Here is a 24,469-nt window from a genome sequence, read left to right on the forward strand (position 1 = left end):
AACAGACATTCAGTTTCTCATTAGCACAACTGCTTGAATAGAATTGTCCCCTGCATTTCTGTGAGGCAAAGATTCACCATATCTTTCTGCTCATGGGTGTATGTAACACTCACACAATTACATTCATTAAACAAAAATTCGCCATGATGCAAACAACTGGCAATTAAAACTGTCCGTGTGTAAACATAGCAAAAGTTCCGTTTGGTGTTCTGATCATTTACTTAATTTAAAACACTATAATTACTTTAAAACATTTACTAGAATATTTTGTTTTCATGTTTTTTGTTAAATATGGTTTCACTAATAATAATAATCATACATTTGCATAAAGCATTCATATTTTTCCATGCTTATGTTCATTAAAGTATTCAAACCTTGAAAAGTAAAATTTTCAGTAAATTTCAGCTAAATTAGGAACAGATAAAAATGTGCAATTAAGTTGCGATTCATCACGGGTTAACTCGAAAATCATGCGACTATACAGTATATATGATGTATTGGTAAATTACATATGATATATATTATATATACATAAAATAATTTTGGCTTCTCCTGTTAGGGGCCGCTACAGCAGATCCTCCGCATGTTTTGATTTGTGTTTTTACGCTGGATGCCTGTCCTAATGCAACCCTCCCCAATTTCTCCGGGCTTGGGACCGGCACTGAAAGCTGCTGGGGTTGGTTTCTTGACCGTGGATTGAACCCGGGCCGCAGCGGTGAGAGCGCTGCATCCTAACCACTAGACCACCAGGGAACCCATATATATTATATATACATAATATATATAATATACCTAAAATTTTGTACAAATATTTCTGTGCAGTATTTGCAGAAATTTTACAGTGTAAAAAGTTTCAGAATGATTTTTTTACTGTGCAAAATGGTGCCTGTGTAAATTTGTAGCCATCTGTGTGGAATCTATAGGCATTTATAGACTCTCAAGTGTCCTAGTTCAGAAGTTGACTTGCCAAAGGGTAGTCTCTGTTGATCCTCTGGTAGGAACCGATAGCGCCAGACAGCTGATGCTGCTTGTGGGTTGATGTTTTTTTTTGTCATTTTTACCTTATTCTATCAATCTTTTAAATATTTTAGTATGATATAAAAAAGCAGTACTTTAAAAGCATTAAAACTGTGTTTCCAAATTAATGGTATATATGTAATTTGCTGTTTATGCTTTATTAATGATTGATCTTATATTTGTTGTCATTTTAATTAATTATATTTTTTCACCAACAGGCTTAGATTTATTAGCTAATTGCAATGGCAGTAGACAAAGCATGTTATGCCTTGACTTGAGCTCCTGCACTTTATCTCCTCGTGTATTTTATATTATATGACGGGTTCACACCCATTACTCTCACTAAAGCTTCTAATTCAGCCTCGGATGCTGAAGCACTCCAATTACCAGTGTCAGATCATTTTAAAATATGATTTGTGAAATCCAAATTCACCTTTGTTCCACAGAGCAGGTCAACTCACAATTATAGGGTCTTACAGCTCTAAACCCTATCTGTACTTGAAGTTAATTCTAAGTCTCGGGATTCCCCAGATGTTTTGAAGACATGACAATCTCAATGTCTTGTCTGGGTAGCTTAAAAGTTTAAATGGGACCTAAAAAGCCCAGGGGGAAAACTAACAATCTGTTTGATAGCACTAAAATAGCATTGTTTTCCATACCACATATCACTTACTTTCTTGAATTGGTTTGGTACCACCAGGGCCAATTGCTAGAAATGGTTAATCCATCCCTAATTTTTAAGAAAGAATACATAAAAAAGACTCATGTTTGGTATCTACATCGCCTTATTTTGTCATTAACAACTGCTTTTTTTTTTTCTTTTGTTGAACCCAGAATGATATCACCATCGATGGTCATTAGTAAATATTATTAAGTGTAGCATCAAGTGAGGCTGAAGCTAACTTCTTTCAAGTCCAGACTGTAGATTAATTGAACCCATAGAATACAGTAAAATAAATAATAAATAAACATTCTCTTGATTTGGTGTTCCTCCTGGGCTAATTAATTCTGCTTTGCTGACATATTCATAACACACTATCACCAGGGTTACCATTGGGAAGGTCTATGTGAAATGCAATAGCTGGTGTCATAAATATGAATTAGGTAGATCACTATTTCAATCATTCATTTTGCAAATGCCTTTGAAGGAGCAATAGAAGTATGTTTTGTGCATTTGAACAGCAAGCACATCATTTCTGTTTTCCATTCTTGCAAAAAAAAAAAAAAAAGATACTACTATTTTGATAACAATCATTAAACACTCATGAAAGAGGAAGCATGAATTTGCGTGTTTATTACATGACAGGCCCATGTATGTAAAATGTATTTATCTTAATGCCTACACTGCTATAAGGCTTAACTACAGTGTTTTTTTATACAGTAGTGGTATAGTCACTATTACTGACTGATAGTTTGTTTTAACCTTCCCAATGAAAATCATGACCATCATAAAGACACCATAAAGTATTGAAATACTAAATACATGCTAAGGAAAATAGAACAAAGTCTCGAAATTGAACAAATAATCTAGAAAATAAAGAAAGAAAATGCAGCCTGCCAGTGTGCAAATTTAAACTCACATGCAAAAACAACTGTAGCTTGTCAACAATAGCTTGCTTTGGTGTTTATAGGGCTATAATTATCCCTGAATTAAAGTCTTTCTAAGACTGCTGGATGCCTGAATCGGCACGGGAAAAACATCTAACCACCATGGAAGAAATATAACATTTATAGCTTTACAAACGCTTTCTCTCTCTTTCATTTTTATTGTGTCTGGACAATATTGCCATGTGCTTTGCCAAAGTAGCAGACCTTTTTTTAAAGGAACTCATCGCATGTAGATTTATGAGTTTGTTTGTGAAAGCGTTCATGATTGAAGAATGCATTGAGAATGTAGAAGCCCACAATGAAATAGGCTACAGAGAACGTGGACTCCTAGAGTATGAGAGCAAGAGATTGGTTGTAAAAGCTGTACATTGCCTACAATGTACAGATGTTTTCTATGCAGAGGTGGACAAATCTTAAAGCTTTTTTAGTTCCCCATTGGCAGAGTGAAAGCTCCATTGTACTTGCCCAGTCCCATGTAGTGCTTGACTAGGCTAAAAATCTTTTTAAGTTTGTTTAACTCAGTCTCCTGTGAGTTTAGGTTTTATTCTTGTTACAAGCAAAAAAATATATATTAAAATTCCTGGAAATTCTGGATTTTTTTCTGATAATGTTTCTGCTGATGAAGCATATTCTGTTTGTTGCTTCGACACAAAGGCAGACATTTCGGGTATGAGCTGTATTGTTCTCTTGTCACAAGACATTATTTCAGACTGGCTGACTAACTAATATCTTTATGTTTCTTGATGATGTATTCAAATGCGAGGTGACTGCATGTCGTCCCAGCATTCGAATAACGAGAACTTTGTCTATTTACTCAATGCATATACATTACCTGATTCTGGAAAGATTGTCTAGCATCCATCAGAACTATTTATCTAATATGCCTGGTAACCATAGTTCCAATTGGAGGGATTCATGCCAAAAAAACAGCGCTGATGTTTTTATTAACTTCTGCTAAACCTGCTTGTCTGCTGGGGAACTTTGAATGAAAAACTGATAAATAAATCTGCAGCCTTATGGCTTATCCTCTTACGCGATTAATTACCTGACAAGAAATATGCTGGTTCATCCCAAAGGGACAAATCGATCATCTTTATAGATTATATCAGCAATGTAGTATTTGGTGGTTATGGAGATTTTGATGCAAACAAGTGATAAACAAAGACATGGAGTGAACAAAAGAAGAAGCAAAACACTGAGAGACAACAGCCAGTAAACAACATCCTGTTTAAAAAAAAAACAATCATTTTTAAAAAGATTTTCAGAGATCTTAAATATGCACTTTGATGCATAAAGAGAAAATAGGAGACAAAATCAGAGCCATAAAGGATACTGCACGACTAGTGGGTTCCATATTTAGGGTTTGGTGCCAGACTGGAAAGCACTGCAAATTATGGGCTAAATATAGCTGGTGAGTTAGTCCAGTCAATTTTTGTTTTGTTTTGTTTTGTTTCTTAGTCTTGGGACATCACACAATATCCTCCCTGACATGCAAGCAAAGATTCATTTATGCTGGCATACTGACATATTGCAATCATAAAATAGCTAGCTTTTTGTTTAGGTTACACACTTTACCTCCTTTCGTCCACTTCTCAGATTAGCACAGCCACCCTAAACACAGTCAGTGGCTCATTCCTGATTATGAATGCTAGCCTCCCTCAACTAAAATATCTAATTAAAAATGGCAGAAAATGAGACGTGACTTTCTCCTGCAAGCCTGACAGTTACAGCCTGGTTGATTTATGCAAGCTCTGTTATCTTAAAACAAGATGCACAAGAAGCCCTTTTATAGTGTTTTAGCAATCTGCTCAGCATATATTTACAGGGTACTGCCAACATCTAAAGCGATTGGGTGCCCTTCAGATAGACACTCATAAATCAACTATATGCAATATTAAAAGAATATACCATCATGTTGGAGAGCTAAACTTTAAATACTTTGTCTATAGCACATGGGTGTTTACAAGAATTTTGACATTTCTTTGTACTGAGAACAAAGATTGTGTATTACAAACACATAATAATATATAATGGAAGCCTAATGCAGTTTTTATAAAGTACTTGCTTTTAATGCACAATTAATGTAATTCACATTTAAAATGGTTGCCATGAACAGTAATAATCTTCTCATAAGACAATTGTAGGCTAAATGTAACCATGTGGGCCGTGCATTTTCAACTGTAAAAAATGAAATATTAAATGTAAAACACACACACACACACACACACACACACACACACACACACACACACACACACACACACACACTTACATACACATCTGTATTCCCCAAATGGGGTATAACAACCGTAAAATATTTAATTAAATGTTTACATTTATATTAATTAATTTAATCAATTTAATTTGTGTCAATTTAATTGGTTACTCAATTTAAACAATATAATAAATAAGTGCATTGCATTAATTTGAATTTCTTTATTTCATTTTTTATAAAATATTATAAAGTATTTTATTTATTATTTAACCAAGCAGGCATTTAATTTAAAATTGTTTTAAAAATGGAAATGGAAAATATCTATAAATACACCCTTTCCAATGTTGTTTATACAGTAACAACTTACAAAGAAACCTATGTTTAGATTCTGCACATAAACATAAAATGTTTCTGTGGGGAGATATTCTTTTGGAATAAATATTAGTTTTCTGAAGTTTCAGCACTCAGAGATCAAGCTGCAAGTTTTCTGACATTTCAGAAGATTCCAGAATGAAGGATTTTTGCCATTTTTCAGTTAAGTGATAAAAACTAAGTTGTTTAATTGCATCCTGTTTTATATAATGTAAGAATGTTAGCAGTCCCAAACTGTGGTACAGGAGGAATCAAATATTTCAGAGTGCTATGATTAGAAAACAATCAACTTTGTGTCAGATTTTGTGTATCCATGTTGTTGCTGTTTTTTAAGAACAGCATGTTCAGTTATGTTCTATTCCTTATTTAGCTTCTTTAAGTCAAGAAATAATGAAGTCATTCTCAATCAAGGTTTTTTTCCTCCTACAGAGAAAAATATTGAAATTCTTGCTTCCCAGAGGCTGCAGAAGTGACAGATAGAGATAAGGTTAAAATAACGTTGGGCATTCTTCAGATCATGTGTTAGGCATTACAGTAAAACCATTCACCATTTATTTTCCATAGTGACTAACCAAAGGAAAGAGTTGATTAATATTTCAGAAAAATGAAAACAACAGTGTGAGTGTTATCAGCTCATATACTTGAATCTGGGTTGTGTTCGCAGATCAAACGCAGCCACATTAGCAGACTTTTTTAGCTTGAAACCTTTTGTGCTTAGAAAAAATGGCAACATGTGGAACATTTCAAGGCTAGAAAGGTCGACACAGATTGATTCTCTGTCTGGATGCAAGCCATGATCAAATGTCACTCAGTGATGCACAGATATCACCTCCAGTCAGTGTCACAATACCAGTTATAAATAGAACACTAGTGATGAATCTGTCAGCCTTGAATGTGTTTGTGTAGGAGGAGTAGAATTAGGATTTTGTTTCTTTTTTTTGTGACATCCATGATATATAGTTTGGGATTGCAGCCAGGTCTCAGAGACAGTCAACAATCTTATACATTTAATTTCATTCTGGTAATAGTTGGATATGCTGCTGTGGAGAAAGCGGAACTAAAATAAGCCTGATGACTGAGCATTATTACTATAGAGACAGGGAGGAGGGAGTAGGTCAGAGATGTTTCATCCTTCCCCTAGGTATTGGAAAATTGCCCTGATAGATGCAATAATTCTCCTCCTATGGACCTTGGAGTTGCTTTCAACATTACTGTCTTTCTTCAATTCGCTAAAGACATGGTTTGGAATGCTTTTCGGAGAAAAAGTGAATCCAGAAATTAATATCTGAGAAAAAAAATATTTCTTTAGTATTATTTAAACCATTTTAACATAGTACATGGTAATGAATCAAATAATAGTAATAAAAGGTAAAATAGTGTCTTTATGCCTTCACTTTGCATACATACAATGCTGTTTTGTACTGCATGATGTAGAAAACAGAAGTTAACCTGTTTCTCTGTGGTACATTAACTTTCATTGGATGTCCACCGCAGACTGTCCTCCTATGTTACTCCATTGCAGGGTTGAAGACATAAAAGGCATGTTTCTTTATGTCTAAAACACTTTAGACTGTGAAGTTCCTAGAACAATGAGCTAACAAAATGTTCTCATGTATTGGGATTCCAGTCAGAGTCATGAGAGGGTGGAGATCTGATGTGTGATGAGCTCAGAGTCAGAGCTCATCTGGCTCATTTTCATCACCAGCAGATGTTCCTCTATCGAATTGCCTCAGTCGCAGCATCACTATCTCGTGGGAACATAAAGACCTCTCCAGACCCTTCATTTTCCACTACATAGTTTTTTCTAGTAGATGTTGCTCATGTTGCTATTAATGGATTTTAAATTAAAACTTACTAAATAAAGGCTGAAGGTACAAGCTTATATGTGTATTATATGCATCAGAAACACAAGTAGGTAAAATTCTGTATTAGGGGAACATGATTCAATGCTGTTATATAAATCTAGTCATAGTATATAATGAACCAAATTGGTATGTGTATATTTGACATCACAGCAAATATATTTATTTAAGAGTATATCTAAATACAAGAGATTTTGTCAAAAAGGCAGCCTGGCCTACCCATTCTATGTACTGTAGCTCACTCAGATAACATCATATCTCGAGAGATGGTGGAATAGGTCTACTAGTGAACCCGTGAAAGCATGAACAGTAGTACCACCTAGTGGACCTCTTCTGCTAGTCGTGTTAGTAACAGACTTTTTAATGAGCCATAAGTGATCAAAACCACAGAAAAACCTTGAAAAGTCGAGAACATTACACCTTTAGTTTGAATATGTGTGGCTCTCTTGAAGTTTGTCAAGACTAATGAAGACCTCAGGCTAGACCATTCTAGAGATAAACTGGATCTTGTACAGCCTTGCAAGTTCTTGTTAAATGTTTGATTTTCACTTCAAATGATTTTAAGCCATTGTCAGTAAAACAACCATGACATACTTACACCTAACAAAACCTAATGTAGCATTTGTGTTAGAAAATCACACACACCAATAAAGCACTAAGGCCAATAACACACCCAAGGTGCTGATGCTTATTATTAAGTCTGTAAAGCATCTCAAATTATTCAGGACACCACTGGTTCTTGGTAGAAGAAATAAATATGGAAAATTATCAAGTAACAAGGGGCTGCTAAGGATTTAAACCATACCCCAGCATGTGTGAAACAGATGTATGGCTGCCAGGGGAGTTAGTTCACTTCTTTTAATTGACCACAGAAGCAAAATGATTTCTGAAATGCCCAGAAAGATCAATTTCCAAAATAATTTATGATTTAATAACTTAATGAAAATTGCTGCTGCAACAGGGCAATAAAACCGTTTAAAATACAATCAGCATTGCATTTCTTGACTAAATTTAAATATTGTGACTAACATAGCATTGTTTTTCACCAATTGAAAATAAAATCAAAATAAAAAGTTAATAAAACAGCTGCAATACAATAGGAAATATGTACTGGGTCTGTTAACATCTTTTAGGTTGATGCCTTCCTTGAACACCTCCCACAACACAAAACAGCCTACAAACATGGATGGCATTTAATACAATTCCTGGGACAGAACTCCACCAAGATGTCAAACATCTCAACGACACTATATAAGTTTAAGTATATAAGTTTTCAACGACACTATATAAGTATCACAGTGAATAAGGACATGTGGATGCAAGTGCAGATAGAATAAGCTTCAATAGCATTAGGGCCAGTCCGAGTAATTCACAATGGTGAATGTCAGTGAGTAAATGAAACAAGGCCAGGCAAGGTTGTGAACAGACTTAAACAATAAACGTGAATAGAAATTGGGTAGACAACTAGATATTAAAAACAGAAAAAACAACAACTTCAAAATGTCAGAAATAGCTGAGCAAATTCTTTGCAGTTCTTTAGTTAAAAGAGTCTTTATAAGTTTGCATGTGAGTGTGAGTGTATGATTGAAAACACTTGTGTTCAACCAGAAGCTTGGTGACTGTGAGCACTGTAGATTGTGGAAGCTGTAGTCCATGGTGGCCATGTTTGATGACCGCTGTGTTTGCTTAAAAATGGAGTTTGGCTGTGATCTGACAGAAAGCAGACCTTGGACATTTAAATAGTGTGTAGTTTGGTTTGGTCTCTATTATTTTTGACTTGATGTCTTTACACCTCCTTACCTGTACTTTCTACTGTCTCTGGACACTCAGCTCTGATAACCATGAATCAGACAATGTAGGCAGTGTATGCACAATAAATAACTAGCTGTACATTTTATTTAGATAAATGTAATTATTTATGATCCTCAGAACAGGTCCTCTAATTCCTAAAAGTAGAGTAGGTTTTTATCATTAACTTTTACTGATTCATTCACAATAGACTGAGCCAAAGCCAAGTAATTTAGCATAAAATAGCCCCCATGGGTCATTTGTAAAGACTGCTGTGTAGACTTGGCTGTGTATAGACCTTGGGGTCTCTTTGCTGGTTTCATAAGCATACCCCACACCTTTTATCATGTGCCAGATGGTGGCTTTAGGATCTCCTGATAAATATTAATTTGGGCTTGCATGAAGGGACAACATCAACAGGAGGCACACAATTTGCATTTGCTGTGTCTCATCTTCATTGTTCAGTAATAACACCAACCATGTATTACAAAGTCTCTAGCTATAATGCATGCAGACTACAACTGTTGTAACGTTTGTAATATATATCCAGCAGGATTGAGGCTGTGCTAGATAACAATGGTTCTCACACAAAATATTGACACTTTGGACACAATTTTGACATGTTCACTTAGGGTGTACTCACTTTTGTTGCTTTTGTATTTAGAGAATAATGGCTGTATGTTAAGATGTTTTCAAAGGACATTAAATCTGTACTGCTATACAAGCTGCACGATTGACTAAAATATATTCAAGTTTCATTTCTATAGTATTGTCTCCTTAGAAGATACTAAAATCTTTTCTGAAATGTGAGGGGTGTACGAACTTTTCTGAGATGCTGTATATATACGTATAAACTTATCAAATGGAATGAAGTTTGTCTCAGTAGTGTGTCTTGCTGTACAGTTTGGATGCTACATACAAAGTGCAACAATTTCTGATACTCTTCAGAAAAACTGTCTAGAACAATAAAAAAAGGGAGCGAGCATCACTGACACTGACCAAACCAATGTTTAAAAGGAAGGAAGGAGTGAGAAGTGTGAGACTGAAAAAGGAGGTGAGGCAGTGAAAGCAACACATGAACTAAAAGGATTAACCCCCAGGATCAACCAAGTGTTGGCAACACACCAACCCAAATAACTCCTTTTGTATGTCTTTTGTTGAAATGGTACCCCCTTTTCTTAGCCAAATTCACTTGAGTCTCAAACCGGTGCCAAAACCAGTGTCTGTGCAGTGCAGGAGGTGTTGGAAGGCCGGATAAATGGTTCAAATGTTTATCTCTTCTGTTAGGCTAAAGTAAACCACAGCTGTAGCACCTGCAGAGATGCATTATAATGAACATCACATTGAGTAATGACCAGTTAAAGCGTATTTCTGATATTACCAAAGAAAAAATTCCATTTATTATTCCTAGCCTGCAAACTAGTGTAGAATTTTTAATATGGATTAGTTTATTGTTAATCATGAGTTTTGTGCAGTATATAGCAATTACTATAAAAACTATATGCAATCACTATAAGATATTTGCAATGGCAAAAAAAAAAAAAAAACCTTGTAAAATATACAAATTATAGTATATTTGTTAAGTATACTAGTTAGAAAGGGTATATTTGTTAAGTATACTAGTTAAGAAGGTTTCTTCAAATGTTCTTTAAATAAGCTTTTCTTTGACACTCTTTCTAAAATGTGAACACTGTTTTATAGGTATATACAAAAGTAATTGTTACATTGATATGTACACTACAAACCAAAGGGCTAAATTATAGTATTTAGGAGAAACTAACAAAGTGTAGATATTAGTTGACCAAGAAGCTACAGAACAATGAAAAAAAAAAGAAAGTGGTTCTTTATTGGGAATTCAGATCCCAAGTTCAGATAGAGTGATCAAAGAATTAAAACGGCCAAACTCCACAGTGGTCCAGGGGTGGGTATGTTTAAAAAAAGGAAAGAGAGGAAGGAGGGAGAGTAGGGAAAGAGCTGGGATTAAAACCAAGCAGCAGCCCATATTGTTTTCACTCAGCTTATCCTTCATCAGTCTACCAATGCAACTGCAGTTTAAACTTTGTCATGATGCTGAAAGCACCAGTAAGCTTTAGGTGGACATCATTTTGGCATTCGGTAAAGTGATCAATTTGCAGATTTTCTCAAGGAAAGGATGGTGGTTTTTCTGGGTAAAAAATTTCGATCGCTTCTGTCAGTCTTCAAGAAGAAGGGTGAGTAGAAAAATATTGGAATGCTCATGATTTGATGTGAGGCAAAACAGGAGGAAAATATATAGCATTCTTTGTTCTCTATTTGTTAGTAAATTAAATCCTGTGTAATTAGGGTTTTAATAATTGTAATAATTTTATTTGTGGGATTATGGACAAGTAATTTTGTAAAAAAACAAACAAACGAAAATCCACTTTGATTAGAGAACGTTTTAAACAAGGGGGTTGTTACTACATTTAATAATAAATAATTAATGGTGTTATTAAATTTATTCATAATAAAATATGAAATTTTCTTTTCTTTTTTTGGAGGGGAGGTTAAGTCAAAAGATTAGGAAGCAGGGCATACAGGCTTGCACTTTTTTTTTTTCCCTATTGTATTTTTTATTTAGCATTTTCTGTTTTCTGTTTTTTTGGCTTCTAAACCATTCAACTCCCATTCTTTGCTGAAGAATTTGCTACTTTAGGCAGTCAATAGGAAGTCTTTAGGAAGTTTTAATGTAGTCATAATGATGTTGCAATATTCTTGTTTACATTCGTTTACTTCATGTAGCAGACCCACCCATGTTAGGATTTTTAAAGCTCTGCATATTTTCAGAGCCATTGTCTTCACAGATCAGTTACCCGACACCCCCATGGGGTAACTGCTAATCCAGACGCTTTAAAGTCAATGCCCCTTAAGGCCTGGCGGTTACAGACTGTAATAAAAAACTGAGGGGATTTCTTTTACCAAACACTCCCTATTTAAACAAATGCCTTTCATCAGGTTTGCATCCCAATTACTTTACTCTATAAAGAGCTGAATTGCTGTTCTCCACAAGAGCTTTGAGTCCTCAGAGGGACATTAGGAAGCTGATAGGGGGACCAGTATGAAGCTTCTTACTGTTTCTTAGACAGTGTCCAAAGGTCAACTAAAAGTTTCATGTTTCTGATGTATTGTCCAAGTAACAGTCACCAAACGGTCAAGAAGCATGACACAGAAACTGGCAGAGGCCAGGCTGCTACACTGATTAAGAGTGAAAGATTGTTTAAGTTTCTACAGTAGTATTCATGTTTTACACAAGGCATCATTTAAACACATTCATACTTTTAGGAATTTAGTAAAGTAAGTATTTCGTTTTTTTCACTGGGAAGGAATTGGAGAACCCCTGGAATGCCTATGTCAATATGGAGACAACATGCTAAATTCCACTTAAACAGCAACCGCAAAGAAGAAAAAAAAACATTACTTTATGGTTGTGGTTGTTGTTTATGTCTAGGGAAAAATTTGACAAATGGAACATAGAAACACACACGTTTGCTATCCAAATATTAGACAGATCTGTGTGCTTGTGTCTATGTGAATAAAGTAAAAAATCTAATCTAACACCTAACCCAAGATACTCTCTCTCTATCACTTTCTCTAGCAGGACAAAAGCAAGATGAGCAAACAAAACTGACAGTGCATTACACATCCTCTCAATACTATCAGGAGAATGTGTTCATTGAAGGGAGCAGGCCAAAATATCTGGAAGATCTGCACACTGAAGCCCAAGAAGGGCTTAAGATACTGCAACAGGAGGGTAACCATCTTATGCAATCCTAATCATTAACATTCTGAATTTATATTTATGCACCCACCTTACTGGCAGAACTTGGTGCTAATGTGCATATTTTCCCTATTTCAAATACAGAGCATAACATTGCAAAGGACCTTAAGGATGATCAGCCTACTGTAAGTTTTCTTTTCATTAAAACAAAGCACACATTTAATTATATTCAAGTGACTTCATATAGCCTTACTGGTTTAGTTTCTGTGCAGTCCACTGTAACAGAACAACAACATGATGTAAACTGTGAAGAAAAAGAAGGACTTTTGAGTTCTGAAAGCACTGCTGACCACTCCATTACATCAGTGTCTACTGTGTCTGCAGTGTCCCAAAGACCTGTGCTAACACGCCAAGGTATATTACATGCGGCCAAAGCATAATTTTACCAACCCATAAGTGGATTGTTTTGTGTCACTGTCATGCTGTTATAGAAGGAGCATTCTGACTCATTAGAACTGAAAATAAAACAGTGGTCAAAATTGGTTTAGCACTTTATTTCCATACATTTAAACTAAACATATGTAAATGCAATGCATATATTCCATATATGTCTTAGGCTCAACTTTTAAGCCTTTGAACACTCTGAAGAGGCTGGACAACCCTCGAAAAAGGAGTAGAAGAACAACAATTATGGGCATACCACAACAGGTTCAGAGAGAGCTATGTATGTATTTTAACTACTGATTTAACTACAGGGTGGGTGAAAATTTACTTTTTTTTTTTTGATTTTTTTTTCCCTACGTAAAGAAAGAGTGGTACAGGCCAAATCCTCACACACTGGATGACTTGGAGGCATAGAATGGATTCAGGAGGTTTTCAGCAATATCCCAAACGATATTTATCTTTTTATTTCAAAAGATTGTGCATTCCATTCCCAGCCATTAGAAGAAACTGTTTGACGCCACAGGTGCCTACGTTAAAATTTAAGGATCTGCTTTCATTTTCTTATGTAATAAAGTACAAATACAATTTGTTGCAATAAATTTGTATTAGATATATGGACCTTTATTACCAATTTTTAATACCTAGTTACTTTTCACCCACGCTGTACTACTCTATTTTTAAATAATATATGGAAAACATATCAAATTTTAAAAGATTCATGGTATTTATCAATCCTATCAACTTTTGACAGTTATGGGGAGAGAAGCTTTACGACAACTCCAGAATGATAAAGATGATGATTCCTCTGGTAGAGTCATAATTCCAAGAGTTGATGGAGAGATGCTTGTAACAAATCATGAAGGGGCACGTGTACACCTACAGGATATTGAAGCCCTTCAAGTTTCCAGAGATGACCAACTTCTCAGGCACCATGTACGTGCTGTGTATGGTGATGACTTCTTTCTAAGCACCAGATCAGGTCTACAAATGTCCCAGAGACCCAGGTCTCTTGCTGTACCAGGAATAACAACGTCCTCTGCCCTCTTCCAAGAACCACAAGGTCCTGTGATGTCTATCTCACCACAGGCTACCTATTTATCCACAATTATTCCGAATGCAATCCTACCTTCTTCAATAGATGTGATTGAAATCAATAGAAGGTACAACCGGGGAAGCGTCTGCGCAGTTAGCAAGAGCAGCTTAGCACCTTCAAGTCCAGCTTCTTCACATTCCGGAGGTGGTACTCATGATGACCCAAATTCCACTAACTCTAAATGGAGCCATTCACAATCTTCCGAGACTATTGTCTCCCACCCCTCCACCATCTCTTTTAAAGGAAGCATGTCATCTTCACACGTAACAGAGAGTATGAAGGAAGCCACAGATTTATACGAGGAACAGATGAGTTTTAAGAGCTCAATCAGTTGGTCAAGTTCTAATAGTAAAGCAGGCAGTCAGAGACTGGAACAAGGGGAACTAAGTGATGGTGGGGAGACTGCCCAACACAGTCGATTAAACTCTCGTAATCTGTCGGTAATGAAGGCTAAACTACCACCAGCACCACCAAGGAGAACATACTCTTTGCGCCATGAAAACATCAAGGAAAGGCCAAGGGGACTGCCAGGCCCAAAGGATTTTAAATACCTTGGATCCAATGGCAGACAACCAGATGCAAATTTAAATACAAAAGAAGATCCTGCATCATCCAACACTACAAATATCTCTACCCAGTCTCCGGTATCACAAATTTTTAATGACTCTAACTTACCTGTTAGTGGCAGTCTCCACAGACCTGTTCAAAATGTTATTGAAGTGCAGTCTGAATCAAATAACTCCTCCCCACAGGATATATTTGAAAGAACTCTATCCCCTTCTAGTGGATACTCCAGTCAAAGTGGAACACCCACCCATTCTTCTAAAGACATCTGTCCTCCATCTCCAGGAAGGCAAAAGTTGAAACCCCCAAAGCCAGAGAGGACAGTTACACGAATTTCTCCTGCAGTGTCAGTCTCATCTTCCCTGGTTTCTTTGTCATCAAATGTATCAGATCGATCAAGTCAATCAAGTCAGCTTACACATGCACACACCACTCAATCACAGTCACCAAAGATTTCCCCTGCTGTAAAAACAATACAAAACACAGTGACTCCACCACCTACAACTATCAAAGAATTGTTCAACATTCCTCCTCCACCAAAGGTAAAAGCACCTTGTCCCCCACCCCCTGAAACCTGGGCTCACAATGAGCGCACAACTGAACTATTATGTGGTACAAATGCCCACAGATTGTATGACCTTCAAAAACATTATCAAACAGACCTTTTATTGATGAAAAATCAGGCCACAACAGATAACAAAACAAGTGGGCAAAGACAGGTATCTATAGAAACTGTAAGAGACGAAAACTATTCAGAGAATGAAGCAGATACGTCTGAGCTTAAGAATGAGCACATGCCAGTGCAAGTTATACACAAAAGAGAATGTGAAAATTCAGAAGAGATAAAACATGAGCAAGAAAGTCCAGCAAATTTCAAGAAATTGCAGTCAGAAGACAAGACTAATCAAATATTTTTATTAAAAGAAAAGTGTATCAGTGAGTCATGTCATGTAATTACTAGTGGTTTGCCAAAGAATAGCATTTCAGCTCTTGAGACACAAAGAACTGACACAGAAGACCAATGTTTTGTCAAACACTCCACTAATAAAGCCATCCTTAAAAATAAAACCACACATAATCGAAGTGTAGAAGGTACAGGAGCCAGTGGTAACTCTCCACGTCCTTCTCCACCACCTGAACATTCTCCTCCTCCTCCACCCTCTAAAATATTTTCAGTAAGATCAGAGTCTGTACTATTGCAGGAGGAAGTAGAGACTGAGGGGGGACAAGTACTTACAGATACTTCCTGGCCTCCACCACCTCCACCTATGGATGAGTCGTCTGACTTAGTATTTGAAGGACAGGATGAGATAGACTTTCCTCTGCCTCCACCACCGGACATGCAAGAATCATTCATAGCTATGTCAGCGCACTGCCATGTAGAATCATCAGGACAGGGAGATTTTGTGGCTCTTGATAAGTCAACTGATTTATCAGATGTAGCCAGCCACACCATGCAAAATTCAGAGCTACAAATTATTCAGGACACTACATTAGTGGAGAAAGTATTAAATGAATCTCCAGAAGTTGAGAACATTCCAAATGTTTTAGATGACAAAATGTACAATCAATCACAAGCTAAGCCACAATCCTTTGAGAACATTTCACAAGTTTGCACAGATCTAGTTGGTTTAGAAACTCCTATGCGTTCTGAAACTTCTCAGAAATCTTCAGAATCACAGGAAAGTCCACAAGTTCTGCCTCAAGAAACTACCCTTCCACCTAAAAGTGAAACACAGCAAATATCTCATGCTCCTACATTCTCTGCTGATTTAAAAATTACACATCAGCTTCCAATGGATGACCAGTCCACACTTAATTTCTGGCAACAACCCAGTCTTATAAACAAAGACAACAGATGCAAAGGGAATTCATCCACACAAAAATGCGCACCAATTCAAAAGGAGGATGCAAACATTCCCCTTGTCACCCCTTCTCTACTTCAGATGGTGCGGCTACGAACTGTAAATGTTGAAGACCAAGTTGACCTTTTATCACAAGAAGGTCCAGCTGGTACAAAGACCACCCCAGACCAGGACGTGTCTGTGTCTAGTCAAGTGACTCCACAAAAACCTGTTCGCAAATCTGGCTTAAAATCCATGCAGTCTCCTGTCAAGTCGCCCCCTGCATCAATCCCGGCTCCTTCCATGCGCCTTCAAGAGGCTATACGTATGAAGACAGCTGCAATGTCTTCCAGTAGCTTCCCAGCAAGGCCCAGTTTACGTTTGCCAACCCCAACAGCAAACAGCAGTGAAGTGCCCGTACTGTCCCCCAAGACACCCGATGCCTGTAAGTCTCCTGTCTCCACAGCCAGCTTCATATTTTCCAAGAGCACAAAGAAGGTTGTTATTGAAACAGCCACAACCCCAGAGGCCCAGGCCAGCCTCAAGCAGAGCCTTGCAGCAGAGCTCATGCAAATTTCTGATCAGAATAAATTAATGGTTACAAATGGCACTAGGAAGCATCAAAAGGTCCCACCACCGATTGCAAAGAAACCAGTACATGCAACAGCAGAAAAAGTTAAAACTGTCACACAGCTTACAACAGTGGACTCTTCAAGTAATCAAAAAAATGGAGTAGCAAATAATCACCAGAATGACAGAGGGCAACCTGTTGGCAAGTAAGTGTCCTTAACTATTGGTAATAACAAGTATATTGTAATTACTTATTGTATGTTTCATTTAAAAGATACATGGAATAACTTTATTTTAGGCATTTCTGTAACTTCGAACTTATAATGAGTCTTGAATTAAACAAAATTTATATTTTTCAGGTAAAGAAAAAGCCTACAATGTGTCTTGAGTAATGCTTTTGGAGAGCGTTTAAAGAAAATGAAAGTAAAATTAGCAAAGACAATGTGTAGCAATCATGGACAGTATCACTGTTATATTGTAAACGCCTTAGCCTAAACATGGCCTTCATATTTATGCAAAAAATTTGGAGTTTGTTCCAAATCTTTTGGTATAACAGCTTTGCTGTAGCTTTGATGTATTTTTCTACAAATACAATTTATGTCTCTTTTGGCAAGTTATAAACCACCTTATTTAGGTGGCTGCTGCAGTTCAATGTTGTAAATTTCTAGCTTTATTCTTTGCAATGTTAAATCCATCATCTAGTGGTTATAATAGGTAGTAGTCACTGCTGATTAAAGACCTCTTTCCCAACACAAACATGGATTTTTATGCTCACAGTAAATTTTTTGTCCCTCATTAACACAATATGGCCAGAGCTTTGTAGACATATGACATCACACCTATTAATGCTTTTGGGGCATTAATCCCCCATTAATCCAGATCCTCCATTTGCAAGGTTTCCACATAGTGTGGAGTCTGCTTTAAGACAATGTCTGTTGTGAAAAGGCGCTATAGAAATAAATAGTCTTCACTCTTCTAGGAAGGCTTTCCATTAGTTTTGGGAACATTAGCAGATTCAGGTGAGGGAGCAGTTGCTGTTCAAGTTCATTCCAAAGGTGTTCAGCAGGGTTCAGAGCTCTATGCAGGTCATTCGGGTTCTTCCACTCCATCCTTGGCAAATCATGTCTTAATTGCCCCATTGCTATCTGCACAGGGGTACTGCCATGCTGTAACAGGTTTGGTGCCCTTAGTATTAGTGAAGGAATGTCTCATGTTACAGCATACAAAAATATTGTATTAAATTGTATGCTTTCAGATTTATGGCAACAAACGACATAGGTGTGATGGACAGGTGACCACATACTTTTGACCATATTCTGTATATGTGGAATGGCTAATGCTATGCTTATACATTTTATGAATGTATATATTTACACATTACTCAATCTTATTTGAATCTTAACTAAACTAGCCTCCTGCATCTGTAAAATTGTGTATATGATACACGTGCTTGAGAAAAATCAAGGTATTTACTGAATGTGCTTGAGATGTTTATTAAATTAAAACATTTTATTACTATTTCTAGGAAAAGCACTTTGCAAAATATAATTGCTGAACCATGAAAGGCAGTAAAACTTCTGTATGTGCCCTCTAAAACTATAGAACACAGCTGCTTCTTTATTAATGTCACAGCACAAAAAGTATTGACACTTTGAGAACAAAGTTACATTAAAATATTTGCCTGTTAAAAGTATTTGGCTATTTCTGGGTTTACAAGGTAGATCATGAATTCATTCTGCTATTGTGGAACTTGTTTTACAATCTTTCTTTCAAAAACTATTTCACCACTTCTTTTCAACACCACTGAGTATTCTTTAGTATACAGTATCTCTTATATGCAATGTATTTTCTCTACTCAAGTAAAAATATTTAAATTTATATTCTAAACACCTGTTCGTCTGAATGAATCTTTTAGCAAATATTTGTTTCTTGCAAAAATCTCAGAACTGTCAGTGAATAGCACAGTAATAAAGTGTGTAAAGTCATATGCATGGGAAACAGCAAAACAACAACAATCATATTGAAACAGGGAAATAATATATAGATTTTTTACATGGATTTTTACTTAGCATTATTATTATTTTACTTTATGTACATTTCATGCTCTAAAGCATACTTTAAAGCAATTTACCATTACATTATTATTACAATATCAGAAGCGACTACATGCAATCATAGTCATAGGACATCATAGATGTATGGTTATGTGGGAGGTTCTCCAGACCTAAAGCAAGGTAAAATAAATGGATTAAATAAAAACTTTAATTGTAAGGTTGTAAATTTATGTATACAGAACAGTGAATTTTATTTTTTGTGAGGTAAAATATAAGATTTTATGTTTGTTTTTAATGTTACTTTGCTTGAATTAAAAATGTGAATTATGCATGCAGTGTTTATTTTAGGTGAATAGTTATGGATGGCACTGTAGGTTTTGAGACAATTGTGCTAACAATTATAATTACTAATTGTTATACCAGCATATTCCCATATTTAGTAGTTAGGACCTGTAAATATCTAAAAAATAAATAAATAAATAAATAAAAAGTAACATACAGGATGAATCCACTAACAAACACAGGATCCAATTTCTAGCCCTTCTGTGTTTTATTTGTTCTATTCAGTTGTATTAAAAATACAACTCTCATACTATTTAAAATATGAGGCCAATCATAATCTACAATCTTCATGTACTCACTGTGGTTTACTTTATATTACCAAGGATGCAGTAGTGCACAGATATATGTATAATATTGCTGTATAATAACAGCATAACTCAGATGAAGCATAAGTTGGCTTTAAACCATGATTTCCTGCATGCATTTGCATCTAATAACCAACATAGAAAGGTAAAACTTCCAGATTTTTGTTTACAGATTTAGACAGAATAAGCATCTTATCAATCATCATATTTGAACAGTGCTAGATATTGAAAAAATAGAGAGAAAATGCATTTCTTAATAGTAGATATTTATTTAGTATGGGCTTGGTTAACATTATCATTTGATATAACGAATTGTAATGATTCTGCTTCCCGGCACTCATACCTTCCCTTATCATTAATGTAAAATGAGGTGACTTCTTATGTCACTATGAGATCTGTCATGAAATAACTGATTCCACAGATTACCCAAACCGAACATGCGTTATTATGGACAGTAGTATAAATGATGTGTGGCACAGAGTTTTAGAATTATGTTCAAATGCTTTTGCTTGCTTTAGCAACAAGTGACAAAACAGTAGGTGAAGGATGAACAAAAATGTACCTTTACCAGATCATTAGCGGTGATGATAAAGGTCAGAATGATGTGCATTAATAGTAAATGAAAGAGTTGACGATTATGAAGAAAGGCGAGAGAATAGTTAGCAAATGCTGCCACCCTTCAATGTTTTACAGGTGATCTTTCCTAGTTTGCTCATCAAATCTTTCTTGTTCCACTGAGCTATACACTCATCTGAGACCTTCATGTCCACCTGAGAAGATACAGACAGATTAGAACTACTGCCCACCATATTCAATGCAAGTTTACAACAAATATCACATACCTGAATCTTCTCAAACACCTTCTTCTTTGGCTTAAGTTCATCATCCGCTGTCCCTGATGCATATCCATCTACGAAGACACGATCTCCTGGTGCTGATCCTTCAGGCGGATCTAAAGGCTCTACTCTTTTGGGCTCACCCTCACTGTTATATACAATGCACACAAATAATGCCTCAATATACAGTACATAATACATTGAAAATGTTAGGACACATCCAAGAAAATGCAAGACAGACAACTTATTAAATAAAGAGCTTTTTGAGTTGTTGGTTTTTTTTCAAGTTTAACTGTGTAAGCATGTTCTCCTCTGGATATCAGGAATACTCACACTGACGCACAGAGCAGCATCGCCTGAGACTCGATCCCCCGCATCTTCTGAGGCTTCAAATTGCACAGCATTACCACAAGTCGGTCCTGTAGCTCATCCTGGGAAACGTAGGCCACCAGTCCACTCACAACAGTCCGAGGCTGCTCTTCTCCAACATCAATCTTCTCTAAATAAAGGCTGTCTGCATCTGGGTGCTGTAGAGTTGACAATAAGAACAGAAAAGCATGTAAACATGGAAGTACTGTAAAGTAAAGCAATGTGCTGTTTATAGTGTTCTTCTCAATTAACACTCTCAACTTCAAGATATAAAGCTCTCGTAAAAATATGAATAATTAACCTGTTAACTCGAATACACAAAACCAAAAGTACTAGATACATGCGACATACCTTCTCTACACTAACTACTTTCCCCACTCGGAGATCCAGTCTGGATGGAATGATCTCATCCTCCTCTTCTGCCTTTTTGGGGTTCACTTTTGCTGCAGCCTCTATAAAACAGTATCAAATCAGACAAAATCAAAACACTTTTCTTAAAATAAAAATTAACCAAAGATGATGTGAGTGTACACTACAACTTTGTATTGGTCTTACTGGTTTTGCTGGGATAGGCTGCATTGGTCAGTTTCTTTAACTCTGGTGTCTCAAACTTTTTCCTGATGGGATCCATAAGTTTATTTAGGGCCACCTCAACTGACGCCTTTAAATCACCAGGATGAATTTGCTATGGATTAAACGTTAAAAAAAAAAAAAAAAAAAAAAAAAAAAAAAAGGTTACTAGACAAAACAGAGAAAATTGAGAGATATAAAGAGAAAATAAAGATGCCAAAAGGACACAAAAATAATTTTTATATGAAAGCATCAGCTCTCACAAACGTCTGGCAACAACTGGGTACACTTTGTGCTACATGTTATCAGTAGAGGATATCAACTATAAACACTCAGTTACCCCCCCTAGCCATATATTATTATATTGTTACCACATTTTACCTTGGCTTTTGGTTTCTGGGCAACTTAACAGGGGACTAGAAAACTAGAGCTGTTATGAGCGTACGGGGTCCAGCTAATAAATGTATAATTTGTCCAACCCCGACTATGTATTTCTTATGTGCTCAGAAAAATAGCTGCAGAACCGTTAACCGCTGATACTAAAAATATGTTTTACAAATACAAAGGCACAGAAACAATCACACCTGGGCAAAATGGAAAATATAAAAGTCACCTACCTCCTCAGCAAAGTTTTTCTCTACTTCCTCATAGCATGTGTAAACTTTATCTCCACCCCACTTAGGATCTCTTTTAATCACAAATTCTAGTAGAGAAAAAAAATCAGATCATTAATGATCCACTTTACTGCAGACTAAATAGGTCTATCATTGTGACTTGACTCACCAGAATGCAGTGGGAAGAGGACATGCTTGACAAAGGAAAGAACTCCATTGTTTTGGATATTTCCAGGTTCGCAGAAGGCCTTCTTCAGTTTCTTCTTTACATCCTCTTTCCTGTCAAGCAGGTCTATCTTGGATTCCTTTGATTGTGAAAGAAAAAGAAAAAAATATATATGTTTTTATTTTCAATGGACATGGAACAGCAACCTTGAACAGTTGTATCTGTATCTCACTTCTTCAGAAGAACTCATCTTGGCTCCAGTTAGGCCAGGCACCATGGGGTTCATCATGTGAATCCGTTTAGCGTAACCTAAAGAGGGCAGGTACTGCAGGAAAAGAAAACACTAGATCAGTCTACTGTATATACAGCATCCACAAAATTTTGATAAGAAGGACAGTTAAGTAAAAAAAAAAAAAAAATCATGTTAAGATCATAAAGTGCCTGCAAAATCATACCTTTTCAGCCAAAGTAAAGATCTTCCTCTGATCCACTCCACCAAACTGAGCATCCACCTTTAAATACTCCTCATCTAGGGCCTAAATACCAATAGAAAACTGGAATCTCAGAATTCGTATTTTTTATTTTTAAATAATATTTTGATGTTTTTATATATTACTATTTATAATGTTGTACAGCATCAGTTCGTGTTAAGTGAATGTAAGCACCTGTAATCCAGGATAGAGCAGGCCGCTCAGGAGAGGATGATCCACCTGCTTCACCACTTCAGCACCAGCCTTCTTTGCATCGTGTTCAGTCACTAGGGATGAGAGCCGGTACACATCCAGTGTGTACTCCCTGTGTACCAATAAAAACAACAGCGCAGGAGGTGAGATAGAATAAAAACATGCACTTCGGAGGTGCCATCATGATAATGTGAGTAGCTTTGCTGCCTCATAGTTCCAGGATTCTGAATTCAATTCTGAGCTCAGACTATGTTCTCTTTATTTTAGCAAAAAAAAAAAAACAATCCTTCCCAAAAACGTCCTTGCTAAACTTTCCCAGTATGTGAAAGAACATCCAGTTTGATCCTGGGTGTATTCCCACTTGTGCCCAGTGTTTCTGGCATAGGCACTGGGTGTACCACAACCGTGACCCTAATAAAATGCTTATTGAAGATAAGAGAATATAAATTTAAATGAAAAAACGTACTGTATGATACTTTGCCTACTGCAGGGTCAAACAATCAAACATGATTTATCAATCAAGGCAAACAGAAGCTGCAAGTGTTTCCACTTTAGTCTTTGTCTTCTAGCAACTGTTATGTGGAACGAAATGGAAACGGGCAATCATCTCATTAATGGAATTAACTCTTATTATAACAACACTCATTTACTAAAGCATTTCTAGTGTATCTTGAACAGAAGAAACCAATCTCTCACCTGCTCAACTGATAATCTGTGCCTTTGATAAACTTCAGCTTATCCAGGGGGACCCCAATACTCTCCAACATGGCCTTAATGACCTGCTCATAGTACTGAACCCGGAGCTCCAGCAGCTCCCATGGTGCTTTCATGTTGTCCAAGTAAGCATGAAGGTCAGCAAAAAGGATGGTCACCTACCAATCACAAATAAGTGATACTGTGTCCACATTAATAATTCATATATATGTTCCAATATAAGAACATACAAAAACTCATGTTAGTATTTGCTGGCAGACATAGTAAAAAGATGCTGAATCAGCTTTAAAGATTGACTTAAACACCATTTATTTCAAAGCCTTTACAATGAAAATGTCTGCTGGATGATGGAGTGGCTGGCTTTGATTAATGAGCACTATAAATAATACACTTTCTTGTATTTCTATACAAACAGTACAATCTAATAATAATTGCATCATGATTTTATAATACACTTACAATGTAAAAAAGTCCAAAGAATGCATCACCACATGACCCACCTCACAGCCAGCCTTCAGGAAGTCCGCAATCTTAGACATAGGGACGAAGTAGGCTACATGAGGCTTGCCTGTGGTTGCTGTTCCCCAATACACCTTTAGCTCTCTTTCCTGAAGAACCGTCTTCAGCTTCTCCTCCCCGAGAACCTCCTGAAGATAAGGTCACCCATAAGTTTTGTACACATATGTTCTACAGATGCAGGACT

At 36.4% G+C, this 24,469-nt stretch overlaps 2 protein-coding genes across 8 annotated transcripts in view; one reads left to right on the forward strand and one right to left on the reverse strand.

Annotated features, from left to right (window-relative positions):
- Positions 1-19,000, forward strand: part of nhsl3 (NHS like 3) — a 33,495-nt gene extending 14,495 nt beyond the window's left edge. For 3 of the 5 annotated variants that reach the window (XM_083523482.1, XM_083523481.1, XM_083523484.1), the window contains 6 exons: positions 12,476-12,631; positions 12,743-12,783; positions 12,871-13,012; positions 13,215-13,322; positions 13,794-17,319; positions 17,473-19,000. In XM_083523482.1, coding sequence (XP_083379608.1) covers positions 12,476-12,631; positions 12,743-12,783; positions 12,871-13,012; positions 13,215-13,322; positions 13,794-17,319; positions 17,473-17,476 — 3,977 coding nt within the window. In that variant the 3' untranslated portion in view covers positions 17,477-19,000. The remainder of the gene's footprint in view (positions 1-12,475; positions 12,632-12,742; positions 12,784-12,870; positions 13,013-13,214; positions 13,323-13,793; positions 17,320-17,472) is intronic. The other 2 variants (XM_083523483.1, XM_083523485.1) reach the window with 1 other exon arrangement.
- A 1,063-nt stretch (positions 19,001-20,063) lies between these two features.
- The window catches only part of yars1 (tyrosyl-tRNA synthetase 1), a 239,454-nt gene continuing 235,048 nt past the window's right edge, over positions 20,064-24,469 (reverse strand). For all 3 annotated transcript variants that reach the window (XM_083523692.1, XM_083523691.1, XM_083523690.1), the window contains exons 3-14: positions 24,267-24,413; positions 23,749-23,924; positions 23,035-23,164; positions 22,825-22,905; positions 22,602-22,694; positions 22,373-22,508; positions 22,207-22,292; positions 21,575-21,704; positions 21,371-21,471; positions 20,984-21,177; positions 20,657-20,798; positions 20,064-20,584 (exon numbers count right to left, since the gene is read on the reverse strand). In XM_083523692.1, the coding sequence (XP_083379818.1) occupies positions 20,474-20,584; positions 20,657-20,798; positions 20,984-21,177; positions 21,371-21,471; positions 21,575-21,704; positions 22,207-22,292; positions 22,373-22,508; positions 22,602-22,694; positions 22,825-22,905; positions 23,035-23,164; positions 23,749-23,924; positions 24,267-24,413 (1,527 nt within the window). In that variant the 3' untranslated portion in view covers positions 20,064-20,473. The remainder of the gene's footprint in view (positions 20,585-20,656; positions 20,799-20,983; positions 21,178-21,370; positions 21,472-21,574; positions 21,705-22,206; positions 22,293-22,372; positions 22,509-22,601; positions 22,695-22,824; positions 22,906-23,034; positions 23,165-23,748; positions 23,925-24,266; positions 24,414-24,469) is intronic.

Source organism: Silurus aristotelis (assembly GCF_946808225.1).
Source record: "Silurus aristotelis genome assembly, chromosome: 21".
Lineage (NCBI taxonomy): Eukaryota > Metazoa > Chordata > Actinopteri > Siluriformes > Siluridae > Silurus > Silurus aristotelis.